Source organism: Carassius carassius, chromosome 1 (genome assembly GCF_963082965.1).
Source record: "Carassius carassius chromosome 1, fCarCar2.1, whole genome shotgun sequence".
Taxonomy (NCBI): Eukaryota; Metazoa; Chordata; class Actinopteri; order Cypriniformes; family Cyprinidae; genus Carassius; species Carassius carassius.
This window is the reverse complement of record NC_081755.1, coordinates 34166504-34192626: the sequence shown is the minus strand read 5'-3', so window position 1 is coordinate 34192626 and position 26123 is coordinate 34166504. Positions and strand designations below refer to the sequence as shown.

The following is a 26123-nucleotide window of genomic DNA, read 5'->3' as shown; positions in this document are numbered from 1 at the left end:
ATAAAGTTTCATAACAAAATAAGTATTAAACATAAATTAAGTAGATACGCATTTAAAAGCAGCTTCATGAGCAAATTTCTATGGATAACTGACTTGTCAGAGAACACATTCTATCTGTACATATTTGAGGTTGTTTTTACATAAATTTAGACACATATGAAACCTGTAATTATGTAAATGACACTGTAAATACGTAAGGGAACATACATATTGGACAGTTTAAATTTTCATCTAAGTATGTTTTGATTGTGAGATCAGGCTGATATCTTTGATATTTCAAACAGGTTTTCATTCTAATCAGTGCAGAATCAATGATGATTGTAGTAAAGAAGCGTCTTCATTACATGGTTGTGTTTATATTATATTTTGTGTTTTACTGTGTCTTTTAAAAAGTGTTATTAAAGACTGTTAGATTAATTATCTTCTTTGTCAAGCACATCATCACAGCCAATATGAGACACTACTACTGTATGTCTCTGAACTAGTACATATAAATATACAACATATTTAAAGGCAGACATGGTTATGAAGGTTAATAAGGTCACAGAAAATGTAAATGTACCTTTAGAGGGCACCCTATGCAAACTTATTTCTCCTCGTCCTCTTTAAAAAGCCTCCACTCCATTGTTTGTGACTTTGATACTTCAGCTTGCTCTTTTCATTACATGACAATGGATATTGTGTTCAAACTGGGTTTTATCTTCATGTTTGCTTTCACAGAATGTAATATTGTCTTGAAAACATGTTGATAATCAGACTTATTCATGTGCACTGTTGTAAATGTTGATGTTGAACTGTTTGTTTTTCAGTCTGTTGGTGTCAAACACTGACTGAGTCTGAGTCAGTGGTCATTAAACCTGGAGGATCTCACAGACTCATCTGTACATTCTCTGGGTTTAGTAGTGACCCGAGCTTAGCTTGGATCAGACAGACTGCAGGAGGAGGTCTGGAGTGGCTGGCATACATCTCTGGTGGTAGTAGTTATATATACTACTCTCAGTCTGTTCAGGGACGCTTCACCATCTCCAGAGACAACAGCAAGAAACAGATGTATCTGCAGATGAATAATATGAAGAATGAAGACACTGCTATATATTATTGTGCAAGAGAGACACAGTGATGAATACAGCTACAGCACTGCACAAAATCTGAAAACAACCATATAAACAGCCCAGTGAGCTATTATTTCTCAACATAAAACCTCAGTGAATAAATGTAATTAAACATTAAAATATTTTTTGCTTTTATACAATGCTATCAAATGTCTTCAGGAGAATTTGCATGGAGGCACAAGTCATACAGTATGGACTAATTGTTTGATGTCTTTGGTGAAGCTCTCATTATTTACTTGTGCTGAGAATGTTCCATACAAAATCAAGTTGATTATTATTAATCTTAGCTGAATTTTTCTATTTGACATTACAGCATGTAGGGTCGAGGTTTGAACCTGAGTCCCTTAGACAAATACTGAGTCTCTGGTCTATCCTGTCTTACAGTTTTACAAAGAACTACATTTTTTTTCTTTCTTTGGTCATTTCTTATCTCAGGATAATCTATTTCTAACTGACTGTAGTTAAAAATATTTATATAGTCACAGAAACAGATGGGATCTCAGAGCATGTTGTTCACATGGACAGATGCTAATGGCGTCTCACGAATTGAAAACACACAACACCTGGTTTTTAAAACAGTCCATTTGCAGAATTAAAATAAATGAATAAATAAATCAGACATTGTTTCCATACACACAAGCTGACATTCCATAATTGTAATTTGAGAACCTGAAAAGCAACACAATCAATTTTGAATAAAAAAGAAAAGAAAAAAAACTGAAATGTTAACATTTACTTGAAGAATGTAATAGTATTAATACATTAATAAATGTTGAATAGTACATTATAGTAATTATTCACTGCTTCCACAAGAGGGACTCCCAAACTTACAGTGAAATCATGACTTTGTCTGAAAATTTTAATTGTTGAGACATATATTATATACCTTTTTATGTAAAATAATCAAATTGTAGAGATAAAAATTATATCACAAAAAATTAAGATCAAATTAATTTAAAGTAAATGTGATTAAGTTGGAGTTCATGTGTAATTCTTCACGTATTTCAGTAACACCTCCTTATATTTCCACCCACATCTTACTTCAGCACTTTATATACAGCTCTAAAATGTGGCATATGCAAATTCACTCTCCACTTCACCTGTATATAAACACAACTCAACAATTGGCAAACATAAAATGATAATTTATAATTCACCCCTATAATTACAAGGCAGTCAAGGTTTTTTAACAATGATGTCGAAAAGCATTTGTCTGTTCATTATTGTAGTGATTTTAACTCAAGGTAAGTTTGACATTATCCTTTTTTTAGCCAAGAGCATTCAATACACTAATGGATGCTCTACATCAATGTAATTTATTTATTTTTATTCCACAGGTATCAGTGGTGATGAAATCCTTTTGGATCAGTCGTCTGCTGAGATAAAGAGACCTGGAGAAACAGTGAAGATCTCCTGTAAAATATCTGGTTTTACAATGACAAGCTACTACATGCACTGGATACGACAGAAACCAGGGAAAGCTCTGGAGTGGATTGGGAGAGTTAACTCTGGCTCTGGTAGTGTTGATTATGCAGATACAATGAAAAATCACTTCACGTTGAGTGAGGACGTGTCTCAAAGTACACAGTATCTTGAAGCCAAGAGTCTGAGAGAAGAGGACACTGCTGTTTATTACTGTGCTCGAGAGACACACTGACTCCATCTGATGAAGCAGCTCTACAAGAACTGACAGTAACTGAAGTGAGAAGATTTCAATTAGCTTGATACCTTAATCCACATGAACATTATAACACTGCAAATGTAATCTTGATTGCAATAAACATGTACATGTTAGCCTTCTGCTTTAAAATTTGAATAGCTTCCTTTATTTCTTTATTATTCTATTCTCCCATTTCTAAAATCGTATAAATTGTTTTTGGAATAGAAGATTTGATTTTAACCTAAATAACATTACTTTCACTGTATGGAAAAATCTAAATGTTGATATATATGTTCAAATTATGTAGATATACAAACAACCTTTTTGCTTTGATGACTGAAGGGAAGTGAATTTAAACTCCCCTGTCCTCTCTGTCCCACTCCAGCCTCCTAAAGGATCTAGGCCTTAAAATGTCCAACCCAGCACCAGTCGTCCAAAACCACTGCAAACAGACAAACTACCAAAAACACCAATCATAAAAGCATCTAACATTTACTGCACCCACACCAATGACAGTAACAGCCTGATTTCTTCACTATATGCAAGAATTAGTAATAACTGGGTAAAAATGTGAAACAGACATTTAAGTTGATTTGATGAGTAAATGCCATTTGAAATGTGCTACTGTAAACATATTGTACAATAACATGTTGGAAAACATCAGCACTGCCCTAAAAACGAAACAAATGTGAATTAAGTTTTACATCAGTCATAATTCAATATATATATAAACATCTCAGTTCCAGTGTTACCAGAGTTACCTTGTTTTTCAGAATATATGCAAATGTAATGATGTAGGAGGGAGGGTCAAAATTACTCAAACTTTTAAAAGACTTGAGCTATAAAACAAAAGTCTCAGTCAGTGTTTGTGTCCAGCTGCAGTGAAGATAAATATTTTTCTCTACAGTTCATGGTTTCAGGGTGATGATGGAAGTGTTACTGCATTTAGTTCTGCTGTTGATCATTTCATGTGAGAAACTCGTAATGTTTTCTGAATTGTTGAGGACATCCACTCTTCTAAATCATCTAATATGATTTGTTGCATGTTTTTCAGCTGTTAGTGGTCAGTCTTTGACCTCCTCAGACTCTGTGGTGAAAAAGCCTGGAGAATCAGTGACTCTGTCCTGCACTGTGTCTGGATTCTCAATGAGTTACTGGATGCACTGGATCCGTCAGAAACCAGGGAAAGCACTGGAGTGGATTGGATTTATAGACACTGGCTCAAGTGCATATTATTCTCAGTCTCTACAGGGACAGTTCTCCATCACCAAATACACCAGCAAAAACATGCTGCATTTAGAGGTGAAAAGCCTGAAGACTGAAGACACAGCTGTTTATTACTGTGCTAGAGACTCACAGTTACTCAAAAACTGCAGGACTGAACAAAAACTATTCATGCATCACATCACAATAGCAATTCTACATTTATGCATTTAGCAGATGCTTTTATTAAAAAAAACTTAGTCATTCAGAACTAATTCATAATTATGATAGAATTATAAAAAATTACCAGTTTATTAATAACCACATTATTAACATGTGAGACACAAGCCATTTTCTGTTTTACTGTCAACATGGCCATAAATATAAATAAAATAAATATATAAATACATAAAATAAAGTGACAGTAATAAAAAAAAAAAACCTTTTTAAAAAATAAATAAATAAAGGTGGAAATAATGATAACTATTGTTTACATACAAGATACTTTATTACTGACTGCTGTAGAAAACAGTATGACTTATTTTAGTCAGTCGTCTGCAAACCTTGGAACAATCATATACTGACCTGTACCTTCTCTGGGATTGATGTTGGAGTTGCAGTTATTTGATGAATAAGACAAGCTGAAGGGAAAGCACTCGAGTGGATTGCAGTTTATTATTTTGCCCGAGAAAAAAAAAAAAACAGTAGCACAAAAGGCTTCTGTCTAATACATAAACTTAATGAGCTTTGGAGAAACTATACACTGTTTATACCGCACATTATCAAAAACATTTCGGATTGTAATGAAAAAAACCTGCCCATCTCTCATTCTTCAACATCAACATTGAAACATGTAGAAACATTGAACCATCTCATCACAGTTCAACCCAAAACAGTGGTCAGTGGTGGTCATTAAACCTGGAGGATCTCACAGACTCATCTGTACATTCTCTGGATTTAGTAGTAACCCAGCCTTAGCTTGGATCAGACAGACTGCAGGAGGAGGTCTGGAGTGGACGGCATACATCTCACCTAGTAGTGCTATATACTACTCTCAGTCTGTTCAGGGACGCTTCACCATCTCCAGAGACAACAGCAAGAAACAGATGTATCTGCAGATGAATAATATGAAGAATGAAGACACTGCTGTATATTATTAAGAGAGACACAGTGATGAATACAGCTACAGACAAACAACTCTCTATTCCATTTCTCATTCCTTAAAAATTTAGTGGAAAGATTGATGTAACCCTTTACAATACATGTGCAATATAGAACATTCCAGCAGCACTCTTCCAACAACCATCCATAAACCTACTATCAGCTAACAGAACATAAAAGAAAGATATTAACCAACAGCAATATCATAAACAGCAAAAAATGACAGATTTAAAGTAAGATCTAGCAGAAAGATTGTAATAAATGTCATACATTGATAATTATTAACTTAAAAAGAGAAGTCACTGCTTGACACTTGAGTGTATAAGTAATGAACTTTTTCTTTTACGTCCAGAGTTGATGACGCTGACGTCTCCCTCCATCCTCCCCATCACCACCAGGTTAGTCCCTGTCCATCCATCAGAGGGTAGGCTCCGTCCCTGCCTTCATCTTCAGGCAGGTTCAGCCAAATCTGCATCCACAGGATTCGGACTAAGCTCAGGGCCTATGCCAAAGAACCTTTCCATACTTCATGAATCATTGCTCGATACCATCTTTATAGAATTAATACCATGTAAACGTTCACCTGCCTTTTGAGTCTTTCTGGCAGAATGATAATGCTGAGCTCTGAGAAACTGCTGCTGTTGTTTTGAACTAAAGCGTTGGTTTCTGATCCTTGTCCTGAAGAATCTCCCAGACCCCAACACTGCATGTTTTTGATTTCTCTTTTATTTGACACAGGCAAAATACCTATTTTCACGAGTCTTTAAAAAGTAACTTTTTCTTACATGACAAAACCTCGCCTTTATTGGTTTAATTTAATGTTTTTTATCCATAACATTATTCGAATGTAATATTCAATAAATGTTTAAGCAAATATATATTTTTCTTTGGATGAACTTAATAGAAGATATTTACACTAAATGTGAATAACTTCAAGACTTTTTTATATAAATCAAGAATATAAAATTGGTCATTTAATTAATTAGCATTATTGTTAATAATTATCATAAGGACTACAGACAGATAGATGTTTATGTCAATGCAAATCTCCACCCTTCTCTCATGTAACCAGAAGCAAGCACACATGTACGATAAAAGGTTTTATTTTTATTTTTTATTTTTTTTTTGTTACAGAGTCATAGAAGAGTGAAAATACAACCAGCATCATGTACTGTATTTCACTGCTACTAATTTTGGCAGCTGCACACAGTGAGTATCTTCAGTCCAACAATAAACATTTCTAGAAAATTCATTATGGAACAATTTCTGCATTAAGCTGGATCAGCCTCTTGTCATAGTAGTAAAACATTTACCATCTCCTGTAAGATCACTGGATATTCAGCTTCAGGTGGAGGCTACACAAACTGGATCAGACATTCAAGTGGAAAACTGATAGAATGGACTGGATATTTATATAGTTTCAACAACAATCGTGTCAATGAGTCTCTGAAAAATAAGATCAGTTTCTCTTCTGAATCCTCCAGCAACACAGTTATTTTAACAGGAAAGAATTTCAACAATGATGCACTGTGCGACAAACTGCCACAGGACCTGCACAAAAACTAAACAATTTTTTCAATAAACAGTTCATTTTCATATTATAAAGTACTTATTTTCACACAATAACCACAGTATTGCAAAATCAAAGCAAATATGGTGATGTTTTAGCCTTTGTAAATACTTTTTTTTAAATCATCCACTAAATGGCATGTAATAACCTTGAATGCTCAACTGACTTATTGAAAGAATAATTTAGGTGCCAGAAGAGGTCACCCTTCCATAAAAAAAATAAAATAAAAAAAAACTTATACTTGGTTTTGACCACACCCTCTCTGTGTGTCCTCATGCAAATATATCAATGCAAACTCAACTGCCATATTTTCTATTTAAAACTAGTAAATGAGAGATTTATCTGAAGAGGAGAGACAATGTTTTCCCTAAAGCTCTTTGTGTTGTTGGCAGCTGTACACAGTAAGTGTTTTATTTATTTCTTAAAGAGTTTAGGCAGCTTTCGGGTGTAATGTATTGTGATACTTTAGATATGTAAAGATTTTTTGTCTCTCTGTTTAGGTGTTTACTCACAGGTTGTGCTCACACAGTCTGAACAGTCAGTAGTTGTGTCTCCAGGTGCTTCCTACAAACTGACCTGTGCCTGCAGTGGGTTTACTCTTAGTGACTATAGGATGCACTGGATCCGTCAGGCACCTGGAAAAGGACTGGAATGGATCTTACACTATTATACAGACTCTGACAAAGGCTCAGCTCAGTCAGTTCAGGGCAGATTCACAGCATCCACAGACAGCTCTAATCTCTATCTGCACATGAGTCAGTTAAAGACTGAAGACACTGCAGTGTATTACTGTGCAACAGATTCACTTTGCTTGTTTTCATACAGCTACCCTTACAAAAACCCAGGAGGGGGAGGAATGGAGATGAAGGAGCAACATATTAGCAGTTGCTTTACTGATTGAGTTGAATTGAGTACAAATAATGTCTATAAGACGCATTCAAAGCAGTTCATTTCATATTAAAGATAGAATTCACTCCAAAATGACCATAAAGCAAACCAATGTCTCTTTCCAAACCTATTTGTTGTCCTTTCTTAGAAAACAAAAGGAGAAGTGCACAAGTCATAATGACATTAATATTACATTTGATGCAATTTATTTCATACTTTTGGATTATGACAGAAACAGACCACACACACACACACACACACACACACACACACACACACTGTCTGGTCTCCATTGAGAAAATGATTTATCTCCTAGTGTTCCTGTGTTTGTGTGTTCCGACCATTATCTACCTGCTTCTCAATCCCCACCACCAGCTCCTCCACAAGCTTTACATCATCCCATGCTCTATAAGACCTGGTAACTGGACAGTTCATTCATCAATATCCTTGCTCACGTCATACCTGCCTCTGCCACTTACCACATCTGTACAATAAACCTGACTAACTAACTGTCTGTGTTTGTAGTCCATCTACTCGTTGCACTTTATACTTATTTATTAGTGACTGCTGTAGACAATGGTCTGACTTATATTTTAACAGAGTGCAAAGATCTGAGTCAGTCATCATCAAACCTGGGAACAATCATAAACTGAACTGTACCTTCTCTGGGATTCAACTTCAACTTCAACTTATTTGTATAGCACATTTTTACACAACTTCGTTGCCCAAAGTGCTTCACATTGTGAAAATAAAAACAAAGTAGACATACAAAATTTAAAATACAGAATTAAACAAGGACTAGTTAAAAAGCCAAGCTAAACAGATAAGTCTTCAGCTGAGACCTAAAGACCTCCACTGATGGAGCTTGTCGAATATAAAGAGGGAGATTGTTCCACAGTTTTGGGCCTGCTACTGAGAAAGCACAATCACCTTTTGACTTCTTTTTGGACTGAGGAATAACTAGCAACAGTTGATTTGACGATCTTAAAGACCTAACTGAAATGTAGGGCTCTATAAGATTGGAAATATAGTTTGCAGACAAATTATGTAAAGCTTTGAAAACAACCAGTAAAATCTTGAAATCAATCCTAAACTTGACTAGTAACCAGTGAAGAGAACGCAGCACCGGAGTAATGTGCTCTCTTTTTTTGGTGCCCGTCAGAAGTCTAGCTGCAGCATTCTGTACAAGCTGCAGACGTGACAGTTGTCGGTGGCTGATCCCTACATAGAGGGAGTTACAGTAGTCCACTCGTGAAGAAATAAATGCATGAACAACGGCCTCCAAATCATTAAAACTAAGAAAAGGTTTAAGCTTAGCAATAATTTTAAGATGATAAAAACTACTTCTTACAACTGAATTAATGTGTTTATCAAAGCTAAGCGATGAGTCAATAATGACCCCAAGATTTCTCACATTATCCTTCACAGTCATCTCCAAAGAAGCAAAAATACTGACTACGCACTCTTTAAAATGTGATGGCCCAAATATTATGATTTCAGATTTTCTTTCATTAAGCTGAAGAAAATTATTAGAGAGCCAAATTTTTATTTCATTCAGACAGAGTAACAAAGATTGCAAAGACTGTTCATCTCCAACTTTAAGGGGAAAATAAATCTGTGTGTCATCTGCGTACATATGGTACGAGATGTCATAACGACGACAGATGGATCCCAAGGGGCGCATATACAGAGAAAACAATATAGGACTTAAAACAGAGCCCTGAGGGAGACCATATTTTAAAGGAACCACAGAAGAAGAGACATTTGCAAAATTAACAGAGAATGTTCTATCCTTAAGGTATGAATGGAACCATTTCAGAGCAGTACCCCAAAACCCAACCTCGCACTCCAGCCTTTTTAAAAGAATTGAATGATCCACAGTGTCAAATGCGGCACTGAGATCTAACATAATTAAAACCACAGCCCTCCCAGAGTCAGATGCTAAAAACAAATCATTCAAAACTTTTATCAGAGCAGTCTCTGTACTGTGACTAGCTCTGAAACCAGATTGAAATTCGTCTAAAAGAGCATTAGTAGATAAAAAAGGAGTAATTTGTGATAAAACAACATTTTCTATGACTTTAGATAGGAACGGTAGTTTAGAAATGGGACGGAAGTTAATCAATTCTGTAGCTGCTAGGCTTGGTTTTTTAAGTAAAGGAGAAACCACTGCATGTTTAAGACAAGATGGAACAGAACCATTAGATGGAGAGCTGTTCACAATTGACAGTATACTAGGGCCCATAGTTTTGAACCCAGCTTTTAGAAACTGTGGAGGAACGGCATCCAGTGAAGTGGACGATGATTTTATATGCTTGACTAAATTTGCAAAGAAATGGAAGGGAGACATGATCAAAAGAGTCAAATATGTAAGAACTTAACATGGGGACTTCCAGAACAATACATATACAGTATACAATACAGTATATAAAGTGGAATCTAACAAAGGTGCTATCGGTGGGTTTAGTACAATGTTTATTGTGCTAAACAAAACTTTTGGGCAATGGGCCGTTCTATTAATTAGGTCTGAAAAGTATTTTGTTCTTGCAGCTTTGACTGCATGCTGGTAAGTTCTAAGCGTATCTTTTAGCAATTCATAAGAGATCTGCAATCGGTCTCTCCTCCATCTGTGTTCAGCCTTCCTACAAGCCCTTCTGAACCCACAAATTTCATTGTTCAACCATGGCTGAGACTGAGGTTTATACCTTTTATATCTAAGTGGAGCAACATCATTCAAAATGTCCAAGCAAACAGAATTAAAAACAGCAGTCAACTCCTCTGTGTCTAAAGAGGGTCCAGATACCTCGATGATAGAAGACATTGAATTTGCCGCATAGGCCTCAGCAAAACAATTTGCTGTAGTCTCATTTACTGGTCGGACACAACGGACTACAGGTTTGCTTTTTGAGATAACAGGTGGAAGATCAAAGTGAAATATAACAGAACTATGATCGGATATACCATTGTCAACTACAGACACATTACTAACAGATAACCCCCAGGACAGAACTAAATCAAGGGTATGACCATGCCTGTGAGTAGCATCACATACTGACTGTATTAACTTAAAAGAGTCAACAAGGTCAGAAAACTGTTTTACTAAAGGTTTAGAAGGGCAGTAAATATGAATGTTAAAATCCCCGAGAATTAAAAGATTATCAGCAGTTGGCACAATAAAAGAAAGAAAATCTGAGAAATCCTGGATGAAATCCTTGTCATACTTTGGAGGGCGATAAATAAGAGCACAATAAACTGTGAATGATAGCTCCACCTTAAAGAGATGAAGTTCAAAGCTTGTAAATTTCTCCATTCAAAAATCCAGATTTTTTGAAGCAATAAAATCTTGAAGTATAAAAGTTTTATTTCCCACTGACCTCACATTCAACAGCACAGCTTTAACTGTGATGTGATCCGTGGATTGATGATGCACTAGCGCCGAGTATTTCAGCTCCTTCAGATAATGCTGTCCTTCGACAGTCCGTCGATGTCGCAGCAAAGGCCGGAATACTGTAGCAGACTGATCAGGGTACACCGGTAGGAGCCACGTTCGTAGATCCCGATTTTTTGCACAGATTTCGCGTACGTTTCTCACGTTCTTCACGAGCCTCCCGCTGCGCTTTCCCCGTCTTTTTTGCCGCTTCTTTTTAAAGATTGAGCCGCAGTACAGATGGGATAGCTCTGGTGGTATGGACCATAGGAGCTCAGGGAAGTTGAAACCGTGCCCGTCAGAATCATGCTGATAATGCCGGCAACCCACAGCATTTAACGAGGCTTGAATATCCAAAAGTGCTCAGCGCTCATATCTCAACACGGATAAAGCAAACGCCGGAAACAAGGACATTACTAACAAAACACAAATTAAAATCCTAGGGAAACGACGGCTAGCCGTGCAACACGCTGGCGCCATCTTGGCTAGATTGATGTTGGAGTTGCAGTTATTTGGGACAAACCCAAAACATTTTACTCCAACTATGAATAAAGGAACCTCTATGTTTACCTTTGAGTGTGAAACCGTGTAAATACTACATATTTTGAGGAAGAATTTTTTTATGATTTGAGAAAACTGAATTTAGATTAAATAAAAACATATGCAAATAATGGGTAATATCTACCATAGCCTAGTAAATAAGAAGCATCAAACAATACATTTAAAAGCATGGCATGGCATGGTTACAGAGGTTAATAATGGCACAGAAATGCAAATGCAAACCTACTTCTATTTGTCTTCCTCAAAAGTCTCCAAGCTATTCATCTCCAGACACAAAACTTGTTTGTGACGTCGATGCATCAACTTGCTCTTTTCATAACATGACAATGGATATTGTGTCTAAACTGGGTTTTATCTTCATGTTTGCTCTCACAGAATGTAAGATTGTCTTGAAAACCTGTTGATGATCAGACTTAGTCATGTGCACTGTTGTAAATGTTAATGTTGAACTGTTTGTTTTTCAGTCTGTTGGTGTCAAACACTGACTGAGTCTGAGTCAGTGGTCATTAAACCTGGAGGATCTCACAGACTCATCTGTACATTCTCTGGATTTAGTAGTAACCCAGCCTTAGCTTGGATCAGACAGACTGCAGGAGGAGGTCTGGAGTGGACGGCATACATCTCACCTAGTAGTGCTATATACTACTCTCAGTCTGTTCAGGGACGCTTCACCATCTCCAGAGACAACAGCAAGAAACAGATGTATCTGCAGATGAATAATATGAAGAATGACGACACTGCTGTATATTATTGCGCAAGAGAGACACAGTGATGAATACAGCTACAGTTCTGTACAAAATCTGAGAACGAACAACTCTCTATTCCGTTTCGTATTCCTTAAACAACAATTGAAGTGAAAGATTGATGTAACCCTTTACAATACATGTGCAATATAGATCATTCCAGCAGCACTCTTCCAACAACCATCCATAAACCTATGGACCTATCAGCTTACAGAATTTAAAAGAAAAATATTAACCAACACCAATATCATACACAACTAAAAATGACAGATTTAAAGTAAGATCTAGCAGAAAGATTGTAATGAAGGTCATACATTGATAATTATAAACAGAGAAGACAGATAAGTCACTGCTTGACACTTGAGTTTATAAGTACAGATCTTTTTCTTTTACGTCCAGAGTTGATGGACGTCTCCCTCCATCCTCCCCATCACCACCAGGTTAGTCCCTGTCCATCCATCAGAGGGTAGGCTCTGTCCCTGCCTTCATCTTCAGGCAGGTTCAGCCAAATCTGCATCCACAGGATTCGGACTAAGCTCAGGGCCTATGCCAAAGAACTTTTCCATACAACATGAATCATTGCTCGATACCATCCTTTATAGAATTAATACCATGTAAACGTTCACCTGCCTTTTGAGTCTTTCTGGCAGAATGATAACGCTGAGCTCTGAGAAACTGCTGCTGTTGTTTTGAACTAAAGCGTTGGTTTCTGATCCTTGTCCTGAAGAATCTCCAAGACCCCAACACTGCATGTTTTTGATTTCTCTCTTATCTGACACACATTTAAAGTCTTTGAATCTCTACTAATGAGCAGCTGATTGAATCAGGTGTGTTTGAATATGAAAGTCATAAAAAATGACATTCTTCACCTTTTTATGTACTTATAGGCTTATGTTGTCCCTTTTCTATAGAAATCAATTATTCCTGATATCAAATAAAATAAACATCAAATGGCAAAAGCTATGAAGTTTCATATTTTTTCACTCTTTACAGTGTATTATACAATCATGAGTCTTTAAAAAGTAACTTTTTCTTACATGACATGACTTTGCATGACAAAACCTCAACTTTAATTTAATGTTTTTATTTTTATTTTTTTTTAATCCATAACACTGTTCTACTGTTGAATTCAATAAACATTTAAGCGAATATATTTTTTTCTTTGGATTAACTTAGAAGATATTTACACTAAATGTGAATAACTTCAATACTTTTTTATATAAATCAAAAATATAAAATTGAACAACTAATTTTGCATTATTGTTAATAATTATTATGAGGAATACAGTCAGATAGATGTTTATGTCAATGCAAATCTCCACCCTTCTCTCATGTAAACAGAAACACACATGTACAATAAAAGCTTTTTGTTTTACAGAGTCATAGCAGAGTGAAAATACAACCAGCATCATGTACTGTATTTCACTGCTCCTGATTTTGGCAGCTGCACACAGTGAGTATACAATAACAACTATAAACATTTCTAGAAAATTCATTGTGGATCAGTTTCTGCATTAAGCTGGATCAGCCTCCTGTCATGGTAGTAAAACATTTACCATCTCCTGTAAGATCACTGGATATTCAGCCTCAGGTGGAGGCTACACAAACTGGATCAGACATTCAAGTGGAAAACCCATGGAGTGGATTGGATATTTCTATAGTTCCAGTAGCAATCGTGTCACAGATTCTCTGAAAAATAAGCTCGAAATAAGGCAAAATAATTTCACCTAATAAAGTTATTTTGTAGTTAAGTTTACAGTTTATTCAATCCGTCATCTTACTATACACACATAATACATGATTGGTAAATAAATGCATGATCTCGTGTTCCTGTAGCTCAACTGGTAAAGTGCTGCTTTATCAAGTGCAAGGTTGGGGGTTCGATTCCCTGGGAACACATGATAGGTAAAAATTGATAGCCTGAATGCACTGTAAGTCGCTTTGGATAAAAGCGTCTGCTAAATGCATAAACTTAATTTAATTTAATTTTAATTTAATTTAAAAAGACCTTCTTTCTTATGAATCATAAAGTCTTTTAAATATTCCTGTTCATCCAAAATTTGTCTTACTTAATCCAATAAATGTTTACAAACACATCAGTATCTAGCTACTCCTCAAATCTCTCGTCAGATACATTTTTACATCCATGCAAATCTCCACCCTTGTCTCTTGTAAACAGAAACACGCAGACTTCATAAAGGCTCTCTGTGATTTACAGAGCAGAGTGAAAATACAAGCAGCATCATGTACTACATATCAGTACTGCTAGTTTTGGCAGCTGCACCCTGTGAGTATCACCAATGAACATTAGTTCAGATGTGGAGCTCAATTTGTATTACTGAAATGATTTAATTATTGTTCGTAGGTCTTTTCTGTATTGAGCTGGATCAGCCTCCTGTAAAGGTTGTAAAACCAGGAGAAACATTTACCATCTCCTGTAAGATCACTGGATATTCAGCCTCAGGTGGAGGCTACACAAACTGGATCAGACATTCAAGTGGAAAACCCATGGAGTGGATTGGATATTTCTATAGTTCCAGTAGCAATCGTGTCACAGATTCTCTGAAAAATAAGCTCAGTTTCTCTTCTGAATCCTCCAGCAACACGGTTATATTAACAGGAAAAAATTTCAACACTGAGGACACAGCTGTGTATTATTGTGCTCGTGATGCACTGTGCCACAAACTGCTACAGGACCTAAACAAAAACTAAAGTAAACACATTTTTTTAAATAAACAGTTCCTTTTCATATTATAAAGTACATATTTCACACAATAACCACAGTATTGCAAAATCAAAGCACATAAATGAATATAGAACACTGAATGAGTCAGGTGATGTTTTATCCTTTGTAAATACTTTTTTATCAAATTCATCCACTAAATGGCATGTAATAACCTTGAATGCTCAACTGACCCATTGTAAAATTTATATGCCAGAAGAGGACACCCTTCCACAAAAAAAAAAAAAACGTATACATGGTTTTGAACACACCCTCTCTGTGTGTCCTCATGCAAATATATCAATGCAAACTCTTATTTTCTATTTAAAACTAGTGTAGCCGCACTGGGTTGTACATTATAACTAACTCAAATGATATATAGGGAATTTTAATAATTAATCAGGAATACGATTAATATATATATCTCATATGACAGTTACATTAAAATTATTGAAGATGAAAAATAGGTCAATTGTATATATCAATAACTCATTACAAGGCACTGTAATTTACTCATTAATATGTCAATATTCCATTCTTCATATCAATTATAGTGATATCTCTTACTGTAAATTACCGCAAATCAAACAGTGGTTTGTCCAGCAAACGGCCGTAAGATTAACTTATCAACTTTCAATAAAGTTATCACTTCTTATAATTCAAGGAAAAATATTCTCTGGCCATGAAAACATTATCCTATCATTATGAAATTTCAGTTACTAAAAAGTAAAGAGCTTGTAGCTAAAGATCAGACATTTCATTGACTCGTAATGTGAGCGCTTAGAGGCAATCATGAATATATATTGGTTTTTAATAATTGAACTAATAATACATCAAGCTACAAATCACACAGAGTAAATACGCGTACGACAATACAGACAGTAAACTTTGTACAAGACATAACGGAATCCAAATGAGGGAAAGAGAGAGAGAGAATGAGTGAGAGAGGATGAGAGAGAGAGGTGAGAGAATTAGGCGTGATCACAGAATCACGCGCTCAGTTATGCAAACTCACAGACAGTAACCCTTGAAAGACAACAACGAATCAAATCACCTTGAAAAGGTAATAGACAAACTTTAAACAGCATTTAAATCTCCATAGAGAATGATACTTGCATGTGTCTCTTTGTGACTCGCCAGACCAGCGTGCATGTGAGCGTGGTCCTTTGTAGCTAGGCGTGTTCTTTCGTGTCTTCCGGGGCTGCTGCGGAATCGCGCGGTATTTGAAAGGTCCAACAAACCAATGTTTCAGAATTCGTCTTCCTCGGCCCTACCCTCCCTACCCTCATCAGAGGGTAGGCTCTGTCCCTGCCTTCATCTTCAGGCAGGTTCAGCCAAATCTGCATCCACAGGATTCGGACTAAGCTCAGGGCCTATGCCAAAGAACTTTTCCATACAACATGAATCATTGCTCGATACCATCCTTTATAGAATTAATACCATGTAAACGTTCACCTGCCTTTTGAGTCTTTCTGGCAGAATGATAACGCTGAGCTCTGAGAAACTGCTGCTGTTGTTTTGAACTAAAGCGTTGGTTTCTGATCCTTGTCCTGAAGAATCTCCAAGACCCCAACACTGCATGTTTTTGATTTCTCTCTTATCTGACACACATTTAAAGTCTTTGAATCTCTACTAATGAGCAGCTGATTGAATCAGGTGTGTTTGAATATGAAAGTCATAAAAAATGACATTCTTCACCTTTTTATGTACTTATAGGCTTATGTTGTCCCTTTTCTATAGAAATCAATTATTCCTGATATCAAATAAAATAAACATCAAATGGCAAAAGCTATGAAGTTTCATATTTTTTCACTCTTTACAGTGTATTATACAATCATGAGTCTTTAAAAAGTAACTTTTTCTTACATGACATGACTTTGCATGACAAAACCTCAACTTTAATTTAATGTTTTTATTTTTATTTTTTTTTAATCCATAACACTGTTCTACTGTTGAATTCAATAAACATTTAAGCGAATATATTTTTTTCTTTGGATTAACTTAGAAGATATTTACACTAAATGTGAATAACTTCAATACTTTTTTATATAAATCAAAAATATAAAATTGAACAACTAATTTTGCATTATTGTTAATAATTATTATGAGGAATACAGTCAGATAGATGTTTATGTCAATGCAAATCTCCACCCTTCTCTCATGTAAACAGAAACACACATGTACAATAAAAGCTTTTTGTTTTACAGAGTCATAGCAGAGTGAAAATACAACCAGCATCATGTACTGTATTTCACTGCTCCTGATTTTGGCAGCTGCACACAGTGAGTATACAATAACAACTATAAACATTTCTAGAAAATTCATTGTGGATCAGTTTCTGCATTAAGCTGGATCAGCCTCCTGTCATGGTAGTAAAACATTTACCATCTCCTGTAAGATCACTGGATATTCAGCCTCAGGTGGAGGCTACACAAACTGGATCAGACATTCAAGTGGAAAACCCATGGAGTGGATTGGATATTTCTATAGTTCCAGTAGCAATCGTGTCACAGATTCTCTGAAAAATAAGCTCGAAATAAGGCAAAATAATTTCACCTAATAAAGTTATTTTGTAGTTAAGTTTACAGTTTATTCAATCCGTCATCTTACTATACACACATAATACATGATTGGTAAATAAATGCATGATCTCGTGTTCCTGTAGCTCAACTGGTAAAGTGCTGCTTTATCAAGTGCAAGGTTGGGGGTTCGATTCCCTGGGAACACATGATAGGTAAAAATTGATAGCCTGAATGCACTGTAAGTCGCTTTGGATAAAAGCGTCTGCTAAATGCATAAACTTAATTTAATTTAATTTTAATTTAATTTAAAAAGACCTTCTTTCTTATGAATCATAAAGTCTTTTAAATATTCCTGTTCATCCAAAATTTGTCTTACTTAATCCAATAAATGTTTACAAACACATCAGTATCTAGCTACTCCTCAAATCTCTCGTCAGATACATTTTTACATCCATGCAAATCTCCACCCTTGTCTCTTGTAAACAGAAACACGCAGACTTCATAAAGGCTCTCTGTGATTTACAGAGCAGAGTGAAAATACAAGCAGCATCATGTACTACATATCAGTACTGCTAGTTTTGGCAGCTGCACCCTGTGAGTATCACCAATGAACATTAGTTCAGATGTGGAGCTCAATTTGTATTACTGAAATGATTTAATTATTGTTCGTAGGTCTTTTCTGTATTGAGCTGGATCAGCCTCCTGTAAAGGTTGTAAAACCAGGAGAAACATTTACCATCTCCTGTAAGATCACTGGATATTCAGCCTCAGGTGGAGGCTACACAAACTGGATCAGACATTCAAGTGGAAAACCCATGGAGTGGATTGGATATTTCTATAGTTCCAGTAGCAATCGTGTCACAGATTCTCTGAAAAATAAGCTCAGTTTCTCTTCTGAATCCTCCAGCAACACGGTTATATTAACAGGAAAAAATTTCAACACTGAGGACACAGCTGTGTATTATTGTGCTCGTGATGCACTGTGCCACAAACTGCTACAGGACCTAAACAAAAACTAAAGTAAACACATTTTTTTAAATAAACAGTTCCTTTTCATATTATAAAGTACATATTTCACACAATAACCACAGTATTGCAAAATCAAAGCACATAAATGAATATAGAACACTGAATGAGTCAGGTGATGTTTTATCCTTTGTAAATACTTTTTTATCAAATTCATCCACTAAATGGCATGTAATAACCTTGAATGCTCAACTGACCCATTGTAAAATTTATATGCCAGAAGAGGACACCCTTCCACAAAAAAAAAAAAAACGTATACATGGTTTTGAACACACCCTCTCTGTGTGTCCTCATGCAAATATATCAATGCAAACTCTTATTTTCTATTTAAAACTAGTGTAGCCGCACTGGGTTGTACATTATAACTAACTCAAATGATATATAGGGAATTTTAATAATTAATCAGGAATACGATTAATATATATATCTCATATGACAGTTACATTAAAATTATTGAAGATGAAAAATAGGTCAATTGTATATATCAATAACTCATTACAAGGCACTGTAATTTACTCATTAATATGTCAATATTCCATTCTTCATATCAATTATAGTGATATCTCTTACTGTAAATTACCGCAAATCAAACAGTGGTTTGTCCAGCAAACGGCCGTAAGATTAACTTATCAACTTTCAATAAAGTTATCACTTCTTATAATTCAAGGAAAAATATTCTCTGGCCATGAAAACATTATCCTATCATTATGAAATTTCAGTTACTAAAAAGTAAAGAGCTTGTAGCTAAAGATCAGACATTTCATTGACTCGTAATGTGAGCGCTTAGAGGCAATCATGAATATATATTGGTTTTTAATAATTGAACTAATAATACATCAAGCTACAAATCACACAGAGTAAATACGCGTACGACAATACAGACAGTAAACTTTGTACAAGACATAACGGAATCCAAATGAGGGAAAGAGAGAGAGAGAATGAGTGAGAGAGGATGAGAGAGAGAGGTGAGAGAATTAGGCGTGATCACAGAATCACGCGCTCAGTTATGCAAACTCACAGACAGTAACCCTTGAAAGACAACAACGAATCAAATCACCTTGAAAAGGTAATAGACAAACTTTAAACAGCATTTAAATCTCCATAGAGAATGATACTTGCATGTGTCTCTTTGTGACTCGCCAGACCAGCGTGCATGTGAGCGTGGTCCTTTGTAGCTAGGCGTGTTCTTTCGTGTCTTCCGGGGCTGCTGCGGAATCGCGCGGTATTTGAAAGGTCCAACAAACCAATGTTTCAGAATTCGTCTTCCTCGGCCCTACCCTCCCTACCCTCATCAGAGGGTAGGCTCTGTCCCTGCCTTCATCTTCAGGCAGGTTCAGCCAAATCTGCATCCACAGGATTCGGACTAAGCTCAGGGCCTATGCCAAAGAACTTTTCCATACAACATGAATCATTGCTCGATACCATCCTTTATAGAATTAATACCATGTAAACGTTCACCTGCCTTTTGAGTCTTTCTGGCAGAATGATAACGCTGAGCTCTGAGAAACTGCTGCTGTTGTTTTGAACTAAAGCGTTGGTTTCTGATCCTTGTCCTGAAGAATCTCCAAGACCCCAACACTGCATGTTTTTGATTTCTCTCTTATCTGACACACATTTAAAGTCTTTGAATCTCTACTAATGAGCAGCTGATTGAATCAGGTGTGTTTGAATATGAAAGTCATAAAAAATGACATTCTTCACCTTTTTATGTACTTATAGGCTTATGTTGTCCCTTTTCTATAGAAATCAATTATTCCTGATATCAAATAAAATAAACATCAAATGGCAAAAGCTATGAAGTTTCATATTTTTTCACTCTTTACAGTGTATTATACAATCATGAGTCTTTAAAAAGTAACTTTTTCTTACATGACATGACTTTGCATGACAAAACCTCAACTTTAATTTAATGTTTTTATTTTTATTTTTTTTTAATCCATAACACTGTTCTACTGTTGAATTCAATAAACATTTAAGCGAATATATTTTTTTCTTTGGATTAACTTAGAAGATATTTACACTAAATGTGAATAACTTCAATACTTTTTTATATAAATCAAAAATATAAAATTGAACAACTAATTTTGCATTATTGTTAATAATTATTATGAGGAATACAGTCAGATAGATGTTTATGTCAATGCAAATCTCCACCCTTCTCTCATGTAAACAGAAACACACATGTACAATAAAAGCTTTTTGTTTTACAGAGTCATAGCAGAGTGAAAATACAACCAGCATCATGTACTGTATTTCACTGCTCCTGATTTTGGCAGCTGCACACAGTGAGTATACAATAACAACTATAAACATTTCTAGAAAATTCATTGTGGATCAGTTTCTGCATTAAGCTGGATCAGCCTCCTGTCATGGTAGTAAAACATTTACCATCTCCTGTAAGATCACTGGATATTCAGCCTCAGGTGGAGGCTACACAAACTGGATCAGACATTCAAGTGGAAAACCCATGGAGTGGATTGGATATTTCTATAGTTCCAGTAGCAATCGTGTCACAGATTCTCTGAAAAATAAGCTCGAAATAAGGCAAAATAATTTCACCTAATAAAGTTATTTTGTAGTTAAGTTTACAGTTTATTCAATCCGTCATCTTACTATACACACATAATACATGATTGGTAAATAAATGCATGATCTCGTGTTCCTGTAGCTCAACTGGTAAAGTGCTGCTTTATCAAGTGCAAGGTTGGGGGTTCGATTCCCTGGGAACACATGATAGGTAAAAATTGATAGCCTGAATGCACTGTAAGTCGCTTTGGATAAAAGCGTCTGCTAAATGCATAAACTTAATTTAATTTAATTTTAATTTAATTTAAAAAGACCTTCTTTCTTATGAATCATAAAGTCTTTTAAATATTCCTGTTCATCCAAAATTTGTCTTACTTAATCCAATAAATGTTTACAAACACATCAGTATCTAGCTACTCCTCAAATCTCTCGTCAGATACATTTTTACATCCATGCAAATCTCCACCCTTGTCTCTTGTAAACAGAAACACGCAGACTTCATAAAGGCTCTCTGTGATTTACAGAGCAGAGTGAAAATACAAGCAGCATCATGTACTACATATCAGTACTGCTAGTTTTGGCAGCTGCACCCTGTGAGTATCACCAATGAACATTAGTTCAGATGTGGAGCTCAATTTGTATTACTGAAATGATTTAATTATTGTTCGTAGGTCTTTTCTGTATTGAGCTGGATCAGCCTCCTGTAAAGGTTGTAAAACCAGGAGAAACATTTACCATCTCCTGTAAGATCACTGGATATTCAGCCTCAGGTGGAGGCTACACAAACTGGATCAGACATTCAAGTGGAAAACCCATGGAGTGGATTGGATATTTCTATAGTTCCAGTAGCAATCGTGTCACAGATTCTCTGAAAAATAAGCTCAGTTTCTCTTCTGAATCCTCCAGCAACACGGTTATATTAACAGGAAAAAATTTCAACACTGAGGACACAGCTGTGTATTATTGTGCTCGTGATGCACTGTGCCACAAACTGCTACAGGACCTAAACAAAAACTAAAGTAAACACATTTTTTTAAATAAACAGTTCCTTTTCATATTATAAAGTACATATTTCACACAATAACCACAGTATTGCAAAATCAAAGCACATAAATGAATATAGAACACTGAATGAGTCAGGTGATGTTTTATCCTTTGTAAATACTTTTTTATCAAATTCATCCACTAAATGGCATGTAATAACCTTGAATGCTCAACTGACCCATTGTAAAATTTATATGCCAGAAGAGGACACCCTTCCACAAAAAAAAAAAAAACGTATACATGGTTTTGAACACACCCTCTCTGTGTGTCCTCATGCAAATATATCAATGCAAACTCTTATTTTCTATTTAAAACTAGTGTAGCCGCACTGGGTTGTACATTATAACTAACTCAAATGATATATAGGGAATTTTAATAATTAATCAGGAATACGATTAATATATATATCTCATATGACAGTTACATTAAAATTATTGAAGATGAAAAATAGGTCAATTGTATATATCAATAACTCATTACAAGGCACTGTAATTTACTCATTAATATGTCAATATTCCATTCTTCATATCAATTATAGTGATATCTCTTACTGTAAATTACCGCAAATCAAACAGTGGTTTGTCCAGCAAACGGCCGTAAGATTAACTTATCAACTTTCAATAAAGTTATCACTTCTTATAATTCAAGGAAAAATATTCTCTGGCCATGAAAACATTATCCTATCATTATGAAATTTCAGTTACTAAAAAGTAAAGAGCTTGTAGCTAAAGATCAGACATTTCATTGACTCGTAATGTGAGCGCTTAGAGGCAATCATGAATATATATTGGTTTTTAATAATTGAACTAATAATACATCAAGCTACAAATCACACAGAGTAAATACGCGTACGACAATACAGACAGTAAACTTTGTACAAGACATAACGGAATCCAAATGAGGGAAAGAGAGAGAGAGAATGAGTGAGAGAGGATGAGAGAGAGAGGTGAGAGAATTAGGCGTGATCACAGAATCACGCGCTCAGTTATGCAAACTCACAGACAGTAACCCTTGAAAGACAACAACGAATCAAATCACCTTGAAAAGGTAATAGACAAACTTTAAACAGCATTTAAATCTCCATAGAGAATGATACTTGCATGTGTCTCTTTGTGACTCGCCAGACCAGCGTGCATGTGAGCGTGGTCCTTTGTAGCTAGGCGTGTTCTTTCGTGTCTTCCGGGGCTGCTGCGGAATCGCGCGGTATTTGAAAGGTCCAACAAACCAATGTTTCAGAATTCGTCTTCCTCGGCGAATAGGTGAATAAACTTAGTAAGGAAAAGAAACGAAAACAACGGAGATGAAAGCTCCCGAAGGAGCCATGAAACAGGCTGTTCTCTCAGCCGCCGTGCTGAGATCAACGGCGATAGGAGAGTGGACCAAGGCCGCGAAGAAGGACCAACGGGGTTGAGGGACAAGAGGATAAGAGAGGGAGGAACTTCCTGGGTCAGCTCTTATGGCTTGACTGGTTCATGCCTCTGTTTGCGTGAACAACCAATGAATGTCCGCGATCTGAAGCGGGAAAAACTTCCTTTGTCTCTGGGGAAACACCCACTCTAATAAGTTCTGGCTTATCAGATTTCAGCAGTGATATTCTAGCAAGTTCGTAATTCCAGATTAATACATTTTACACACCTTTCATATAGGTGGATAGTTGGGTCACAACATGACAATTCCAAAGATACCAAAAATTATATATATAACTGATAGAAACACGACGTTATATTCATATGCAGAATTTCACACATTTAAAGTTTGATTAACACATGATAAAACTGCAGCTACTCCAATTTATATGGGGAAACATCTACTGCACAAGAAGGCAATACTCAATACATTTAGAATACATTGAGAAAATAAAAGGGTACTATTCTCTTTTCTAAGAGTTAGCTTTCCTGTCCTGTTTGTTAGGTCATAAAGTTTTACGACCTGCTAAGGGGGTAGGGTTACAACTCATGATTCTATTTGAGAACATTAAAATTAGGAGAAACATTTCCAATTTATAAATTAGCAATTTATAATCCTCACATAACAAGGATTAACCATTTTATGCAAAGCAAACCTATTCAAGATACATATTATTAAGGATTTACATAAAGAGCATAAAGAAAAGTTTGTTTGTGTGTGTGTGCTTATGTGTGTGTGTGTCTTGTGGAATGTGTTTCGTTTCTCCTTTGAGGCTGCTCAGTGACTGTGGAATGTCTCGTCCAGTGTTGGAAATAATTTAATTCCAGCCAGGCTGGCGCCAGGCCAGACATTTAGTTTAGAAAGAGTTGGGTTTATATGCCTAAATTCAAAATCTACAAGCTTTGGGTTTGCATTGTTTTATGTCACGAGGTGACAAAATTCCAACTGTCAAGGCGGAACTAATGTTCGCCGCGATTGCCTCCCACCAGACCAATAACAACGGAACACCGGGCTAGTTCCGGGTTAGCCAAAAATCCCTGGGAATGGGGTGATCAGCCGAAATCGCCGGCAGCTGTGCACGTTGGGACACGTTGCCATTAGGGTAGGATAAAAGGAGAGAGTATGGACCAAAGAGCGGGCTGTTTTTGGGGACTGTGTATCTCGGAGGCAGCGTGAGTGGTGGAGAAGAGGAAGTGGGGCTGGCAAACGGGCACGGCATTGTGAGTTTGGGAGAAAGAGCACGCCGACTCAACCGGAAGGAGGAAATCACTGGACAGTAAGATCGTTTGTGAGAGACTGTGAGTAGTCCAATTGATCTCCATCTTCTCTCTCTTGTCTATGGGACTTCTTGATGTGAATGCCAGGTCAGAAAATGGGCGACGGCCATCTATATATGTATTTCCCACTGAGTGTTGGATTGCAGTGATGAAGTGATGTGATGCACTCTTTTGATGTGTGAAGTGTGAACTTAAACCCGCCGGATGTCCATTACTTACCTGAGTTTTCTATCACGTTCTAAGACGTAAGAAGAGGCTAACACTGTTGTACTCCACAGATATTTGAGTGTATTACCTGACAGCCTATTGTGAAGAGGGACACATAGGTGAATGCTTTAACTGACTGCTTTGCAGTAAATTCCTCCATCTGTAAGTTCTCTGTCTGTCCTTTCTGAAGAAGAGGATTGCATACCTGTGTATTCACCTGTCTGCTTTGCAGCGAAGTTCTCCCATCGTCAGCTCTGTGTCTGCCAGCCCTTCAAGAGGATTTCGTACCTGAATACTCACCTGACTGCTTTGCAGTGAAACCTTCCAGCCATAAGTTCTCTGTCTGTCATTTCTGAAGAAGAGGATTACATACCTGTGTATTCACCTGTCTGCTTTGCAGCGAAGTTCTCCCGTCATAAGCTCTGTGTCCGCCAGCCCTTCAAAGAGGATTTCATACCTGTATACTCACCTGACTGCTTTGCAGTGAAGCTCCTCAGCCGTAAGTTCTCTGTCTGTTACTGGTAGAAGAAGAGGATTACGTGTCTGTATACTCACCTGACTGCTTGCAGTGGGGCTCCTCAGCCGTCAGTTCTCTGCCTGTCATCTGTAGAAGAGGAGGATTAAATACCCGAAAAGTGCACCTGAACGGTCCTATAGCAGCCTCCTCCCAGTCGTGAGCTCCGACTCGTCCCTTCCATTGGAAGACAGCGAAGCCACTCACCAGAGCACCCCCCTACATTGCGATCTGGAGGCCTCTCGCCAGGTCCGCTGGACGGAACGACCCTGCCCAGAAGACTCACCATTTTAGATCCCCTTATCCATTTTTTATACTCAATAAAATACTGTTACTTGAAGCCTTGTTGTCTGTCATCCTTGCCTGGCTTCTGTCCGACTTCCCAAGGGTGGTACGGGTCTTAGGGGTGGGTGCAGCCTGATTGGCCCGCCCCGACCTGTGACATAATTTGGCGTAGTCGGCAGGGTTCCACCTTGGGTTGAGTAGACAGAGGCGGAGCAATGGCAGATGAAGATGCACCGGTGGGTCACCCACATGTCATGCCCATCTTTAT

At 36.7% G+C, this 26123-nt stretch overlaps 3 gene segments (V, D, J or C); all 3 read left to right on the top strand.

Moving 5' to 3' along the window:
* Positions 1-2263: 2263 nt before the first annotated feature.
* Positions 2264-2802, top strand: LOC132147158 (immunoglobulin heavy variable 1-46-like). The segment is given in 2 exon segments: positions 2264-2356; positions 2450-2802. Coding segments are annotated over 2 exon segments (372 nt in total).
* Positions 2803-3613: 811 nt separating this feature from the next.
* Positions 3614-5135, top strand: LOC132140268 (Ig heavy chain V region 6.96-like). The segment is given in 3 exon segments: positions 3614-3742; positions 3827-4130; positions 4937-5135. Coding segments are annotated over 3 exon segments (549 nt in total).
* Positions 5136-11908: 6773 nt separating this feature from the next.
* Positions 11909-12354, top strand: LOC132140173 (Ig heavy chain V region 914-like). The segment is given in 2 exon segments: positions 11909-11960; positions 12047-12354. Coding segments are annotated over 2 exon segments (360 nt in total).
* The last annotated feature ends 13769 nt before the right edge of the window (positions 12355-26123 follow it).